The sequence below is a fragment of the Marmota monax genome, unplaced genomic scaffold (genome assembly GCF_021218885.2).
Source record: "Marmota monax isolate L192 unplaced genomic scaffold, Marmota_monax_Labrador192_F-V1.1 WCK01_AAM20220418_F8-fsc00018, whole genome shotgun sequence".
Taxonomy (NCBI): domain Eukaryota; kingdom Metazoa; phylum Chordata; class Mammalia; order Rodentia; family Sciuridae; genus Marmota; species Marmota monax.
The window spans coordinates 4266776-4284661 of NW_026692201.1; the positions used below are offsets into that span (position 1 = coordinate 4266776).

General features: G+C 35.6%; 1 protein-coding gene across 2 annotated transcripts in view; it reads left to right on the top strand.

The window, feature by feature from the left end:
- Nucleotides 1-17886, top strand: part of Mrps27 (mitochondrial ribosomal protein S27) — a 90351-nt gene that overhangs the window by 1454 nt on the left and 71011 nt on the right. For both annotated transcript variants that reach the window (XM_046427331.2, XM_046427337.2), the window contains exon 2: nt 5161-5238. In XM_046427331.2, the coding sequence (XP_046283287.1) occupies nt 5161-5238 (78 nt within the window). The remainder of the gene's footprint in view (nt 1-5160; nt 5239-17886) is intronic.

Here is a 17886-nt window from a genome sequence, read left to right on the forward strand (position 1 = left end):
ATGAAAGTAGTCTCAAAGTCAAGAACTGAAAGCTATAAGGGAGGTGATATAAGTAAATAGAGTAGTTCAACACAGACCACTTGGAATTTGAAAATTCTGATAAGGAATAAGGAGCTAGATTTATGGCAGAATTGAAGCATTTGCTCCATTACAGGAGAGGAAAAATGTTTTGTACAAATTCATGACATAGATTTGCAACACTGGTGCTTCTATCTGTTCTTCTTAAAATCATATGGAGGAGTACAACTAAAATGATCAAGAGAACAAAAAGAAATTTAACTGACATGAAACCCAAAAAGAAAATGACATTTATCAAGAGCCTAGAGGAAAGAAACCTACTAGACATCATTACATAGTTGACATTAAAACATTAATAATGCACTCAAATTACTGAGAGGCATTGTTTTCCCATCCTGCATAGAAAGAGGGAAAGAGGCTCACAGATAACCTGTACTTTGCCCAGTTTTTCAAAGCATTTATTATTAACAAGGCAAGGATTTAGAGTTACCTTGTGACTCTAAGGCTTATCTATTCCCATAATCACACTGCTTCCCTTTGAATAGGGAGAAATGTTTGGAGACATTTGATTATTGATGGAGCCAGTCAGTTTTCATCAAACTTTGAAATTTTGGTCCTTGAAAGTGTTTCAGAATTAAATGGAGAAAACATTTTTTTTTGTAGTGGTGAGACTATTATTGTCCAAGCAATATTATCTGAGGGTAAGCAGGTTTAAGAAAACTTTGTATATACTTTTAGATGGTATATTCAGAGTAGGATTGAACAGGTTTACAAACCTAGAACTATAAGGCTGGTATCTGTTCCTTTGCTAATTCAACTGTGATCTGAGGAATGTCTTCATCATCATTACCTAGGAACTTATTTAGAAATGTGGAATCTGTTCCTGCTCTGAACCTACAGAATCAGAATCTGCATTTTAACAAAAATTGATATGCATACTAATATTTGAGAATCTGATCTAGATAGTCCACTTGGCTGTTGTCCACTCCATTCAATGTTCTTTCCCTGATTTTGTAGAAATGCTTTGGTTGTAACATTAATATACAGACCTTCAATTCATGCACAGAAATGGAAAGAATTACAAATGCTGTCATTTATAAAGTATTTCAGAAAGATGAAAATCCTGCTTTAAAAATCTTAACAGAAAATGTGTTCTATTGCTTTTGTAGCAAATTAACACAAATTTGGTGGCTTAAAATAGCACAGATTTATCTTAGTATTCTTTGGGTCAACTGTCTGACCTGGGGTCTTATCATACTAAAATTAGGGGGTTGGACTGGATATGTTCCCTTTTGGAGTCTTTAGGGGAGAATCCATTCCTTTGCTTTCTCTGTATTCTAGAGACCTTTGCATCATTGAGAAAGTTATATTGAACAAGACCACTCACATTCCTTGGGTTACAATCCCCTTTCTACATTTTCAACGTGAGCAATGGCCAATCATTGTAAGGTTCTCACTTAACTGTCCTTCACATATCACGTTTACCAACAGACTCTTCTGTCTCCTATTTTTAAGGACCCTTGTGATTACATTAAACCTATCTGTATAATCTAGGACACTCTCCTATCTGATTAGCAACCTTAATTCCCCTCTACCATGTAACATATTTATAGGTTCTAGTAATGGGGCATGGACATCTTTGAGGGCTATTCTGCCAACCATACTTGGTAACTTATTCCCATGTTTGTCATTGGTTTGTATTAAAGCAACTATAGAAATTATCTATTTGCCAAAATTAAGTTCTTTATCCTTGTATCCATTTCTTTTCATTATACCCTCAATATAGATTGAGAATGATTACCTACTACTTTTTTAAGCAGAAAAAGACATATATAACCAGGCACTGAGTACACATGCTTGTAATCCCAGTGACTAGGGAAGCTGAGGCAGGAGGATTGCAAGTTTGAAATCAGCTCCTGCAATTTAGTGAGATCCCATCTCAAAATTAAAAAAAAAAAAAAAAAGTTGGGGGAGGGTATGTGTGCAGGGAATGTAGCTTAGTGGTACAGTGTCCCGGGCTTAATCCTTAGTCACACACACACACACACACAAAAACATATAAACATACACACATACCTTGGGGGGAGCCTGGGTTTATCTTTTGTAAAGTTATTAGTCCTAATTCATTTTCATTCTAGTTTGTTCATTTCTCTTGAACAGTTGCACACAGAGGGTGTTCTGACAGTTCTCAAGTCTTCTTTCCATTACCTCTCCAGCTTTGTATTTCTCAATACAGAACACTTGAGCAGTGATCTAAATAATTGTCTTTTCTGACTCCAGAAAAGGAGCCTTCCACAGAAGGGTGGTTTCTTATGCTAGAATGAAGATGTAGAGAACAAATAAGAGATAATAATAATAAAAGTAAAGGATAAACCACTGGTATCTTGAGTAAGTAGCTTAACAGCTTCCTCAGTTCATGTTCACATAGAGAAGGGCTGCCATTGTTCCCCACAGAATTGAGAGAGCCCTTACTGGTTTTAGAAATTGGCATTCAGTTTACATAAAAATGCTGTTATAAGTAATAAATGAATATCTGAATTGATGCTTTTGGTTCTGTGTCAGTGACTGTTAGAGCCTACGGTGACCTTAGGTATCACCTAGTCTTGCTTGATTTATAATGGTAGAATCTGAAATTTTCTAATAGCTGGTAAAACTCAAACTAGAACTCAGATCTCCTTTCTCCTTAATTGGTGTACAACTCTACACCTAACATAATACCAACAGCTTTTAATCATCCTTCTTGTTTTGATTCCTAAATTTAGGAATATAACTAATAATTTATAATATTGTTTATGAGACGTGACTCAAAGTTATAAATATCTAATACTTTCATAAAATCCATTTGAAATATGATCACTTAAATAGTTGTTTTTTTAGAATGTCTTTGTGCCCCTTTTGAAACAGTCTTAAGAAACTTTTTCTTACTGTATATATCATTGTTTAAGTTTTAGGACTCAAATTTAGATATTCTAATAAAGATCTGATCTGTGCTTTAGATAAGAGAAGTATTAGATTGTGTATAAATACACATGGATGGATCTGGTTATTTTAATTGAAGGATGGATAGAGAATATCTATTATTATGTTTAATTGGCCCATCCCGTCTAGTTAACGTTTGGCTTATTGTCTGCTATGACCTACAGGTGATCATCAGCCAATCGTTCTATTTTGTTTTTCCTTTTAAAAAATAGGTTATTAAGATATAATACATATGATATACAACTCACCCATTTGAACTATAAAATTCAATGGTTTTTAATATATGCACACAGTTTGCAGCCATTACAATCAATTTTAGGACAATTTTTATCATTTCAGAAAGAAATCCCATGTTCATTATCAGCCATTTTTCATTTTTCCCCATGATTTCCCAGTCTCCACTCCCAGCCTTCTACAACCAATAATCTACTTTCTGTCTCTATAGTTTTGTCCATTTTGGGATTTCATAAAAATTGAATTATCGTATGTGGGTTTTTTGAGGCTGACATCTTTTTTACTTAGCATAATGTTTTGGAGGTCCTTCATTTCTAATTGCCAAATATTCCATTGTAAAGATATACCACATTTTTATGTTTATTTATTAACTGATGGATATTTGGGCTGTTTCCCATTTGTTGTCCATTATTCATGTACTGCTTATATGTACAAATTTTGTGTAGACCCAAGTGTTCGTTTTTCTTGGTTATATCTACCTGGAAGTGAAAGTGGTAGGTCATATGGTAACTCCATGTTAACAGTTTGAGGAACTGCCAAACTGTTTTCCAAAGCAGCTGCTCTACTTTATATTCTCACTGGCAATATATGAGGTTCTAGTTTCTCTGCATCCTCGTGAGTATCAAAAAGCCATCATTGTCTGCTGTTTGATTATAGTCATCATTCTCGATGTGAAATGGCATCTCCAGGTGGTTTGGGTTGGTATTTCCCTACTGGCAAATGATGTTAAGCATCTTTCCATGTGTTTATTAGCTACTTATATGTGCATATTTATTTGTGCACACAAATTCAGCCCTCCAGACTCACAGGTTCTGCATCTGTGGATTCAACCAACTGCAAATTGAAAATATGTTTTAAAATTTTCATCTGCACTAAACATGTAATTGTTCTTTTTTTCTTGTCATTATTCCTGAAATAATATAGTAAAACAACTATTTACATAGCATTTACATTGAATTAAGTATAATAAGTAATTTAGAGCTGATTTAACGTATATGGGGCAGGTATATATACCTAGGTTATATGCAAATACTTAGCCATTTTGTCCCAAAGATTTGAGCATTGAAGAATTTTTATATCCACAGGGGATCTTGGAATTAATCCTCCAAAAACATCCAGGGATGACTCTGTATACATTTTATGGGGTTGTTTTGTTTTATTTTTGAGGACGTCTATTAAATCCTTTGCCAATCTTTCAGTTGACTTTGTTTTGTTTTGTTTTAAGTTGTAAGAGCTATTATATATTCTGGGTATAAGTCCCTTGTCAGATAAATTATTTGTAAATATTTTTTCCCATTCTGTGGGGTTTTCTTTCACTTTCTTGAAAATGTCCATTGAAACACAAAAGTTTTTAATTTTGATGAAACCACCATTCATTCTTTCTCATTCATTCCTTAAGCTCATGTTTATTGAGCAATGCCAGGCATCGTGCCAGGTACTGGAAATACAACTATGCCATCTTGTGTGTTTCCTTAAATTTGGCTTTTTGAGTTTCTCTTATTTATCACGAGGGTGCTGGGTCACTTATGCAAAATTTGGGTAAATTTGCTAATCCAAGTCAGATGGAAATATTTTCAAGACTAATAGTTTAGGAATTAAACACTGTTCAGCAGTGTTTTGAATTCCATAAAGGAGTTCTAGGGCTCACCTGGGCCATAATTTTTAATGATAAGAAGTTTTCCTTGCCCTGTCAACATTTTGATCCATAAGATTATTGTAAATGATTTCAATTTTTCTGCATCTTTACTTGTTAGAAGATGAATGCATTTTGTAAACTGTGCAGTAGTTGTTTTTTTTTTTAAAGTTAATATTAAAATATATAACCTAGTGTTTGAAGATATGGCAAAGATAGTGTTTCATAGTATGGATATATTAGATGAAATCATTGCAAAACCATGCCTGTTGAGATCATTGCCTTTATTTCCTCAGGAAAAAGATGTCTGCTTTCTGCAGCATATGTGGACAGCCACAAATGGGAAGCAAGAGAAAAAGAACATTGTCACCTCGGTAAGTACCTACCTTGTGGCTGTTCTGTGTGTCATCTGCAGTCACTCCACATGTCTACCTTCATTTACTCATTTGATGTGTTTGTGAAATGATGCTTTATGCTGGTCAATTGAAATAACCATATTTTAAGTCCTAAAAGACCTGTACATTTCTAATATTTCATGTTTGCCTGATGATTAGTCTTCTGAAGTGATAAAATGATTATTTTCCTACTTGTTCATTTTTATCATGCAGTTTTTATGCAGCCTGTCTCTATTTTATAGAATTTCACATTTCTTCCCTTTTTATTTTCAGTCTCTTCATTTTTCTTAACTCTTCTTGTGGTCTTCAGAGCTGTTTTTGACTCTTTTTGTTACCAGGTAACAGGTTTGAAAACAAAGTTGGAATCATTTGGGGAAGATCATTGACCAACATCTTCTCAGAAAATAAGTTCCTAATTATACTTCCCTTGTTTCCTGTGAAATATTGTACAGAAAGCAACCTTTCTTGTATAAAATGCCAAAGCCTAAAAGAAATCACTGACTGTGTGCACATTTTAAAAATGTTCACACTTGAGCCTTTTGGTTCTGCTTGTCCTTTGGTACATACAACATCATCAAGACATTGGCAAAATCAATAGATGGATCATAATTTTATAAGACTGATGTAATTTTTTGAATCAGTACCAGTGCTGATCTAATATTTTCTCTCAGACTTCTTCCACTGTTTGGGGGGAGTTATGTCAGGTAAGAATAAAGTCTTCTTTTGTTTATGGATTTTTCCCATCAAGTGTGGGGGACACAGGTGTCAGTATTGATGACCTTATTGGGTGTTCCAAAATAATTTTATTCCTTGATGATGTGATTGCACAAGCAGAGTTAGTTGTGAGCTCTGGAATGGGTGTATGGGGATGGGTTAGCCAAAGCAGAACTAGAAAGATCTGAGGATGAGTAATCCTAACCTCTCCTCAAGGAACTTACAGTCCGGTTCTGACTGTAAGAGACCCAGCATAGCCTTTTTTATAACAAGTACTTTTTCTCCGGGGGAGTACTGGGGATTGAACTCAGGGGCACTTGACCACTGAGCCACATCCCTAGCCCTATTTTGTATTTTATTTAGAGACAGGATCTCACTGAGTTGCTTAGAACCTGTCTTTTGCCAAGGCTGTCTTTGAACTCACCATCCTCTTGCCTCAGCCTCCCAAGCTGCTGGGTTTACAGGTGTGCACCACCAAGCCCAGCATAACAAGCACTTTTAATACTCCTCTTTTATTATCTTGAAGTTAAGTTAAAGGATAATATAATCTACCTATTAATAATATTCTTAAAATCTATATCATTACTATGATCCAAAGAAGAAACAAAAGGGAAGTAACTTGCAACAAATGATGTGTATTTCAAAATATAAATAAATGCTTAGGCAAAACTACACTAAAAAGACAATGAAGTAGCTACATACCTGCACTTAAATGTAGAGTCACTGTGAACAATGATAGACAGAAACAGATGAGTACAAATGTGGTATGCTGGAGAATTCAAATACCAGGGTGGCATTATCATAATGACATAATTTTATTTATAAAATGAGTAACTTCAAAGGTCTGTCCTCATACAATTTATGTTGAAGTTGCATTTATAGAAAATATAACTTATTTTCAATAATGAAAGAAAAGCCTTTTGTGCTTCTATGTAAAATGAAATTGGTTCTGTTAATTATAAACAGATTTTTTTTTTTTTTTTTTTTTTTTTTTTAGTAGTTATGACTATTTGCCTTACCATAGACATCATGGTATGTGGGGCAAAATTTTTTAACCTTTTATTTGGAAAAATTTCGAACTTAAAAATAATTGCAAAGAGCTCCTCTCTACCTTTTACCCACCTTCACCTGTTGTTACCACTTTGATCCATTTGCTTTTGCTTTCTCACTCTGTAGACATATAACACACATTTTTGAAATAATTTGAGAGTTTGTTTCATACATTACAGCCCTTTTTCCTGAATACTTCAGCATATATCATCTGACATAAGGATGTTGTTATATACCATAGCACTGTTATCAACTTCAGTAATTTTAATATTAATATAATAATTTAACTTTTTATATCACTATTTTGTTAATTGACCTCAAAATGTTCTTTATCATATTTTTCCATATTATCATAGGATCCATTATAGGTTTACATTGCATTACATTGTCAAATTTTTTTAGTCTTTAAGCTGAAATGGTTTCATATCCTTTCTTTGTTTCTGATGACATTGTCATTTTTGTAAGATTCTCATTTCTTCTTTAAATAACATATTCTCTTTTGGGGTTTCTCTGTGCTTTCCTCATTAGATTCCAGTTATGTTTCTTCATCCAGAATACTCTTAGTGGTGTATCCCTAGTGATGTATCCCTATCAGAGCATCACATCTGGACACACCAGATATCCTAATGCCTTTACTAGGCTATGTTAACTTTAATCACTTAGTGAAGTGTCTGATTTTTTCCACTGTAAAGTTAACTATCAGTGAGGAGCAAACATCCTGCTGCTTATCAAGTTTCCCCTTACATTTAGCATCCGTTTATGCTTCTGGCCTGGATCAGTCTATACTACAATGGTTGCAAAGTGATGATTTTCCAAATCCATCAGTTCCATCATACTTACTTGTTAGCACTCGGTATTCTACTATAAGCAATAGTCTTTCCTTCCTTCCTTCTTTCCCATTTCTTTCTCATTAATTAGTGGGATTTTAAAAAAATGATTATTGCCATCCTTAATTATTTTGGTGGTCCAGTTGTCCCAGAATTGGCCAATACAAGTAAGTCCTCTCAAGCTGGCTTCTGTATTCTCTTTTTCTCTCTCAAAATTTCTTTGTTTTCTCATTTAACAAGATGTTCCAGGTTCATCTTGTACCTTTCCTGCCCTAGGCCTGGACTCGACCTTTTGTTTGAGGAGCTCTGGTTCCTTTTGGTGAGGAACTGCATTAGAAACCAGTATTTAATGTAATTTTTACTTCTCATCCAAAGTAGTGGACAGGGATTGGAAAATATGTATGCATACACACATAAACCCGCCTGTGTGCACATCTGTATCTATATACATGCATGTATCTATATACATACATGTATCTGTATCTATATACATACATGTATCTGTGCAGATACACATACATATATATATATATTTTAGAAACAGAGCTTCTGCCAGTACCAATTCATCTCTGTATGATCTTTCCTTGCCTTGCTCTAGTCTAAATTTGTATCTCTTCCATACTGAGTCCTGGTTCCCACCAGAGACAATGTTCTGATGTGTAGCACAGTCACAGCAATGCTGGTCACCTGCTTTCCCTGTCTTCTGTCCAGAAATTGCCAGCAGTTCCTTCCAATCATTGTGACAGTAAAAAAAAAAAAATACCCCCACTTATACTGAAGTGCCTTAAAGGGCCTATACTGTTCTAGTGACAACACCAACATAGCTTCACATAATTATATAGCAAAGATTGTTCTGATGTGTCATATGAATTATAAGGAAAGTGCTATGAGTATATATGAGGGAATGACAAATTCCAGGAAAGTTTTTGTTTTGTTTTGTTTTGTTTGGTACCAAGAATTGAACCACTTAACCACTGAGCCACATCCCCAGCCTTTTTTTTTTTTTTTTTTAACATTTTCCCAGGTTTAAAGGAAAGATTAGGAGACAAGGCTACTATATTTTGACATCTTGTTTGTTCTGTTATTTGGACACAAATCCAGGGGACTTTATTGCAGATACCTTAGTAAATAGAAGCTGTTTACCAAAGAATGAGCATAATCTGCAATGCATAAATATCACATGGAGGTGCATAAATATCACATGGAGGTAAACTTTGTCTCCTCTCTGTTAAAACTAGTATTCTTGGAAAAGCAGTACAAGCTACCATATACTGAATACTTCTTGCCACTGTGGTAAGTTGTTCGTCTGCCTAGAATACCCCCTTTTGCACCCTAAATTCCTATCCAGTCAGAACCTATTTTTCCTACTCTCTACTCTTAACAGTGCTTTGTCCCTTCCTTACCTAGTGTGCTGTGAAGAGTTTGCACTTACTTATGAGGCAGACATCGCTCTGGCTTTGTAGCCCACTTCTGCAGCTTTCAGCTCTCACCCTCCACGTCTGAACCTATAAATTAGGGATGATGATAATTCCTGCTTGAGTGCCTGGCACATAGAAGATGCTCCAGAAGTACGTGGAATGAATGAGACCCCCTAGTTCCCTCGCTTTACCCCTAGATAAAATGTGTGAAGCAGTTTTGGAACTCAAGCTGCTCGGAAAAAAAAAAAAAGAGGCCTTTGGAGACAGTATTTTTTTTTTCACCACTGTATAACAGAAGGTAATTGTTATTACCTCTATTAAAACAGACACGCTTTTCACTTATACTTGCCATTAGTACATGCTTCTCCCAACTTTTTATTTCCGTATCTGGATGGGGGCTGTGAGCACTGCTGGTGTTGTGCCTGGGGGTGCATCCCTGCAAATTGGTCAGTAGATGGCAGTGTGGCGCCTACGGGGAACCTGCATTGCTCTTTGAGAGCCCAGCGTTGGACTCCCAGCACACGCTAGATGAGAAACGTGCGTGAACGCTCAGGGCCGTGCTTGGCATGTGGAGCGCTGTGATTGGTCGCCGTAAGCCGAAGGGCTGTGAGGTGCTCTAGGCGGGCTCGCTGATTGGAGGAGTGAGGAGGGCCGATATGAGGCATTAGTTCCTGCGGTTCCTATTGGGAAGCATGTGTCCCTGAGGGCAGAGTGGGTGCCAGGGCGTGGTTCCCAACACTGGGTGATACCTCTGCTGTCCTTCCAAAAAATTTTCTTTTGCGGTGATTGCTGTAATACTTGAGATTCTACAGTAGAGTCTTACTTTTGCATTAATGTGGAATTTGGTTTTTTAAAAATGCTTCTTTATTACAGTGTTCTGTATGCATACTTAAATGTACACAAATCGTAACATATAGATTCTCACAAAGTGAGCAAACCTGTGTAAAAAATAGAAGGTTCTTACCCCTCCAAAGGCCCTTATAGCCTCTTATTTTCAAAGGTAACCATTGTCCTGACTTATGACATCATAGTTTACTTTTTTTTTCTTTATGTTTTATAAAGGGAAATAGAAAACATACGAAAGTAGAGAGAATAATGGTCAGGAACCCCCTTTATCCATCACCTGGCTTCAACAATTATCAGCTCATAATCTTTTATTTTTCTCTCTACTTGGGTTTCCCCATCCTGATACTTTGGATTATTTTAAGGCAAATCCCAGGCAAAAAAATAATAATAATTGTGCCATAAATATACTGATACCTGTTTCTAAAAGTTAAGGACACTTTTTACTACTATTATCACACCTAAATTAGTGGTTGTTTAAAATATTATCAAATATCCAGTTTTCAACGATTACCTGCTCATGCCCTTTCATTGGTAACTCACCTCCTTATCCAATTACTTTTTAACAAATCTTAATTATCAAATCACTCTATGTGTTTTGATATATACCTCTAAAAGATAAGGATTTTTAAAGATAACCATAATACCATTCACATATCTAAAAACTAGTCATTTAAAAAAAATAATTTAAAAGTCCCTCAGTGTTTACATTTCCCCAAATGTCTTATAAACTTTTTCATTTACATTTATAGATCTTCAGTAGAGTTTTCCACATTATAGATTTGCTGATTTCATCTCTGTTGTGATGTTTAACATGCTCCTCGTAACTTCCATGTGTCCTGTGTAATGGCCCTTGGAGAAAACGGCTTGATTTGATTGAAGATTTTTGTTTGTTTGTTTTTGCTTTTTTCTTTTGGCATGACTGTGTGGTAGGAGGTATTTTCTTTTGTCAGGAAGTACATGGCATAGGGCTGTTCCTTTATATGTTAAAAACTATGCATGCTCATTGGTTGGCTCCATTATTTTCATAAACAGCTATAAATTTGCTGTTATAATTCTTATCTTTGCTTCATTCATCAATTCTTATCATTTTAGTTATCCTGCAACAGTTGTATAGAAGAGGCAATTTTCAAAATATCCTTCAAAGATGATTAGTGAGGGTATTTCTTTTAATGTCATTATGAACTCAGATTTAAACAGTTAAGGTACAGTTAATATTTTTATTGATAGGTCCTCAGTTCTTCATTTGTGTTCTATAAAGCCCTAGGAGTTCTTGGGCTTTCCTACTTCAGTCAGATGATTTCAACTTTTTACTATTTTTGTACTGGGTTTCCCTTAGGCTAAAATAAACACTAAATTAAAGCATCATCTCTCAAATTCCTCTACTAACTTGTAGATCTGATGGGCGAAGTACCAGGTGAAGTTGTCAACCTTAACCAGTCAACAGCTGGTGAATTACAGAATAGGGCCCCCAGTGACTAGGACTCCAGAGAAAACTGTTTGAGAACTAGGTGGGATGCTGGTTGAAGGACAGGTGGGGAAGCTCCCTGGTTTCCTTGAGAGGAAGTTTTCTGGAGGCAGCCTGCCAGGGGGCAGGGGCCCAGGTGACTCGAGCTGAATTGGATTCATGAGCCTTATGGATTAAATATTTGTAAAAAAAAAAAAATACATATATATATATATATGTATATATATGTGTATATATATATATATATATATATGATGGACATAGTATCTTTATTTTATTTATTTATTTTTATGTGGTGCTGAGGATCGGACCCAGTGCCTCATATGTGAGAGGCAAATGCTCTGCCACTGAGCCACAACCCCAGCCCGTGAATTAAATATTCTATTTCTGATTTTTCAATTTATAAGTAATCGCAGAATAAGGAACACTTTTTGGTTTTGGTTACTGTTTTTCTGTGTTTCTATTTTTGTTTTTTGAGAACACTCTTTCTTAATCCAAAATGTATTATACCATTAATTTGTGAGGTTTACTTTTGCTGTGTCATTTCATTTATGGAGGCCTTTGACTTGTAATTTTTCAAATCCTGCTTTTGAGCCCGAATGGGGATTTTCTGAAGTCTGCCTTTCTCATTTTTGTCAGTTCCATATTTGTATCTCTGTGGCATCTATTCATTACTAAGTCTCATATTTACCATCTGCTGACAGTTGTAGAGATGAGCCTGCCTTGTATATGTTATCCTTCCCATTTTCTTATATGTGTACATAGCTTGTTTTCATTCTTGTTCTTTATTGGACTTGTTTTAAAGATTCTAGTGACAGAGAAACAAACAGAAGGAAATCTAAAAATTCGTATCCAAACTGGTTCCTAGGTTGATTTTCCTTACTTCCTTCTGTTATTTCTATGCATGATATGTTATCTGTCCTTGTTTTTCTTTGAAATGTAGAATTAAAACTCAGTTTCAGCTATAGTTTTCCAAGATCATTTCTTCTAAAAAGAACAGTAACAACCTGAATCTGTTTATTATATAAATTAGAATAAGGTTCACTTATGGCCCAAAGCCCAGAAAGAGCTTAGTATTACTTGAATGGATAACAATAATATACAATTATTTTCAAAAAGTGAAGAATTGAAACTGTTTCCCACTCCAGCTACCAGCCTCCAATCCAGGATCCATCCATCTTTTCTTTGGTGACCTTCTTCACAGCAACTTTAACCTTGAGACCACCCTCTTTTAGAATAGACTTCTTTTCCAGGGTGTGTCTGCTACAGATTTTATGATCAATAAGGAGATTGTCATTTCCTTACTGAGAATTTTATGTGCTAGGAAACTATGGTACTATGGTCCTTGCCTGGTTAAAATTACCTTCTCACAAAATCATTATCTAATAACCCACCTAATCTGTAAAAAAAAAAAAAAAAAAAAAAAATACTGCTTTTTGCCTGTAAGACTGTTGTGTCTGGAATTATTATAGTTTTCCTAGTTTTCTTTGGGCTGTGTTTATCTAGTCAATTTCTCATACATTTATTGTCAGCTTTTCTGTGTTCATGTGGTTTATGCAGCTATATTTTGTGTTTTTATTTTAACCAATCTGATAATTACTATTTTTTAACTAGAAGGTTTAGTCTACTTATTGTTATTTCATGATTATTGATACATTTGAATTTATTTTCCTAATTAGTTTCATGTCTCTAATCTCTCTCTGGATTGATTAGCAGTGTTCTTGTTTTTTACATTTTTTCCCTTCTACTAACATGGAAATTACACCCTTAATTTCTACTCTTCTGAAATTGTTGCCCATACCTTCTAACGTGCATATTGAATTTTAATTCTAATATTCATCAGATTTTATTATCCTTTAGAATACTTTAAGTCAAGATACACATATGTGCACATACATACACATGCACACACACCCAACCATGTGCAGTTTTCCAACATTAAAGTTCTGTCCTTTAAAATACACACACAACCATTTTATTGAAACAGTTTCCCCCCAGATTTAGCCAACTATATTTACTCACCATTCTTTCTTTTCCTAAAACATCTAAATGCTTAGTGTGTGTTCCTTGCTAATAAATTCTCAGTTTTTGTTTGTCAATAAATGTCTTTCTTTTGCCCTTTTTCTTGAGAGAGAGTATTGCCAAATGTACAAGTCTAGGTTGAGAGCTTATTCTCAGCATTTTGCTTACCTTCCTTTATTTTCTGTCTTCCAGTGTTCCTATTGAGAAACCCTATTGGTGTGTTGGGGTTTTTTGTTTTGTTTTTTGTTCTTCCTTTGTAAGTTATGTTCTTTTTCATCTGGCCACTTTTTTGAGATATCCTCATTTTTTAGTCTTACAATAACATACCATGGTTTGGGTTTAATTTTAGTTATTTGACTTGAAGTGAGTCTAAAAATGTGTATATTTTATCAGTTCTTAAAAAATTCTCAGCCATCATCATATATTACCTCTTCCCATTCCCTTTAATTTACTTCTTTTGGAAATTTAATTAGATGTATTTTAGGCCTTCTTATTCTATTTTCTATATCTTATAACTCCTTTGATAGGTCTTATTTTTATCTAATATTCATTTATTTATTTAGGTACCAATGATTGAACCCACGGGTGCTTTACCACTGTACTACATTCCCAGATCTTTTTGTTTGTTTTTTTATTTTGTGACAGGGTCTCACTGAGTAACTGAGGCTGGCCTCAAAGCTCAGATCTTCCTGACTCAGCTGCCCAAGTCACTGGGTCTGTAGGCCTGTGCCACTGCACTCAGCTCTAATTTATTCCTGATCTACTTTTCAGTTCACTAATTGTCACCTCACCCATGCCTAACCTGCTCTTTAATTTATTCTTCAGTTCGTTTTTAGAACATGTTGATGTATTATTTACATAAAATGAACTGTATATATTTACAGTTTCAAATTTAATATGTTTTGACATCTGTATGGGTATACAGGACCTAGAAATCATCACCACAATCCAGCTAATGGGCATATCTGTCTCCCTTCCAGTTCTCTTCCTACTGCTTTGTAATTCTTTCCTCCTTCCTCTTTGAGCCCTATGCCTATATCCTTAGGTAACTACTGATATTGCTTTTTGTCCATGTTTAGAATAGAATTTTATATAGTAAAATCAGCTCTTTAAACAAAACACTAAGCTTGTTATAATTTGGATTACATAAAAAGCATGAATTATATCCTCGAAGATGCTTGAGGGCTGCCTTGGTAGTTTAGAATCCTTAGGGGACCGTAATCCTTACTGTTTGCTTTGTAGGATACGTTGTTTTCTAGTTTATCTTTTCACACAAGTGTAGCCCTAGTTGGTCATGGCTTTACCTCAGGAGCTTCTCGTTTTACAGAATTCTTGATTTTATTCCCCCTAAGTCATTAAAACCAAAGCTCTGTGTCATTACTATCCACAGATGTTCTCATGAGAACTGCCACCATTATTAATCCCTCAGGCCCTCCAAGTTTGTGTTCCCTATTATCTTTGACTTCTGGCAAAATAATTACATGTACCTTATTGAAATTTCAGTCATGTATCTTAAAAAAACATTTTTTAATATTTTATTTAAGTGTTTTGTTTTATGGCGGGAGGAAATTTTAAAATAATGTATAGTCCATCTTACTTCAGAAGTTGAATTCCTGTGTGATAATCTTCTTTAGCTTAGGAACAACATCCAAGACAAAAGAGACTAGTGCTTGACTGGCTGCATCACAGTTTTAGGGGGCTATTCATTAAAAAATTGGATGGCCCTGTTTTATCTCAAACCTATAGAATTAGAATCTTCCTTTGGGTGTGAGGCCCAGCAACCTGAAGGTTTAAAGCCCCTCATGCAGTTTATATCCTCCACCAGGTTTGTGTGCCATTACACTTCAATATTTGTAATAGTACAGAGTCCTCAATAAAATCTTCTATACCCTCAGATCATCAGTGATATTGATGTCTTCAACTAGAGAAACAACTTATACTTGCCTACAGTTCAACATTTCTACATTGTATGGACAGTTTTGAGGTTTGTTAAATGAAGAATTTAAATTTCAGATCCATTTTCCCATGTAGTCTTTATTGTCCAAAACCATTAGCTGCAGTGTGTATTCTTGAGGAACTGAATAACAAGCAAAAAACCATCCTCTTTGGCACACCCCTACGAACAGAACTGTGCATCTGCTGGCCCCTCGCTGAAACATGAAGTGTGACTTTGACTGTGGAAGCCCACGATCCAGAAGCCTGTGGCGTTGGCCCTCTGCAAGCTGCAGCTGTCCCCGCTTTCCTGGCCCTCCCCGCTCTGTGCAGTTTTCTGCCTCATTCATCACACCAACACTATAATGTGAGGTGATTGTTCACATAGTATATTTAGCATCAGACCTTTCTCTGACTTGCAGTATGCTAATGTTATTCATCAGATACCAGCTCTGCAGCTGTTGCCTTTTTTGAGGGCCTGTCCAATTGCACTTGTCTGAAGCTGCCTGGGTGTGAAGGCCTTAGGTGGAATCTTCAGTTACAGCACTAAGAGGTCATCAATGAAGTTGCCTTGATCCAGTGTTTGTTAGGCTCGGGGCACTGTGTGAAAGAGGCCTGTGGGCCATTTTAATTAAGCCAGTGGCTCCTGATCCTGCTTTTTGAATTCAACAAGTAAACAGAGGTGATTCCTTATGTTGCCTGTCATCGCAGCAGCACAAGAGCTTTGACTAGAAAGTGATCATAAATATCTGCCATCATGAGAGAGCTGTTTGACATCTAGTCCATGAGCAAGTACATTTAACAATATTAATTTGCCTTGGTGTGAAGGGTTTTTAAGGATTTATTTGTTATTTTTATATTTTCTTTAATCACCTGGCTTCAATTCCTTTAAGATAGTCATAAGAACATCTATTTAGTTTTACATCATATTGGGTTTTAGGGATTTTACAAAGTTGTTTTCAGACTGAATGCAGAGGTGCTTGCCTATAATCCAGCAACTCCAGAGAGTGAGAAAGAGGATTGCAGTTTTAAAGTCTGAGCAACTTCATGAGACCCAGTCTCAAAATAACATATTAAAAAGGTCTGTGTGTGTAGCTCAGTGGCAGAGCTCTTGCCTTGCATGACCAAAGCCTTGCGTTCAATCCCCAGTACCACACACAAAATAGTTATTTTTCCCTTCATCACTACTTAGTCATTGTGATCACTACCCCAGGAAAAGAAGAGAAAATGACTAAATGAACAGAAAGATTAATAACAAATACCTGTTTATTGATTATCTCTGAATGTCTCTTTATTACTTGATGGTAATTTTACCTAGCAGGGAGTAAAAATGTGTTAGAAATCTAGTGATATATTTTTCTCTCCTTGTGTTCCTTTTATTTTTTCTTCAAGGGTTTACTAAGTGCCTTTCATGGAACTGTTTTGAGGATTGAGAATATATCAGTGAATTTAATCTTGCCTTTGTGGATTTTATTTTTTAGTTTAAGTCGCAAAACAAAATAATAGGCCAACTTATGTAGGTATTTGTGGTTCCTAGAAAATATTTTGAATTTTATTCTAAGTATAATAGACAGTTATTGGCTGATTGGGAAAAGACAATGACAGAATCTGATTTGTCTTTCAAAAGCCTCGCTCAGGGCTAGGGTTGTGGCACACTGGTAGAGTGCTTGCCTGGCATGTATAAGGCACTGGATTCCATTCTTAGCACCACATAGAAATAAATAAATTAAATGAAGGTTCATTGACAACTAAATATATTTTAAATAAATAAATACCCTCACAGCCAACCAGGTAGAGATTAGATTGTAAGGGTGAGGCGATTATTAAGACAAGATCAGTAAGTGACAGATATTAGTGCCTTAGCATGATAGTAATGAGATACAAGTTGGAACCTATAGGAGTTGCTAACAAATGGGTTGTAGGGTGTGAAAAATGGGGTCATGGATGATCCTCACTCTTTGACCTGAGTAAGCCATCCTGTCTTTTCCCACCCCATTTACTGAGATGGGAAAAGCAGGTTTAGAGTGGAAGGTTGAAGAATAAAGAGGGCATGTAGTGCTCGGAGACCTATTAGACACCCAGATGGAGATACTCACTTATTCAGTTGGAATTCTAGTCAGAAGTCAGAGTAGGTATGTGTGTGGAGTCTACAGTCTGTAAATGAGGAGGAAAGTCATGGACAAAATGAGATCACCTAGCAGCTGAGCATAAATGGTGAAGGGGAGTGTGCTGTGCTACTGTGGCTTGAGGCACTCCAACATTTAGATCACAGGAAAAGGAGGAGATTCTGCAAAGGAACCCAAGAGGGAAAGGGAAAAAAAATTTGAAGGATAGAATGGTCAACTGTTGATAG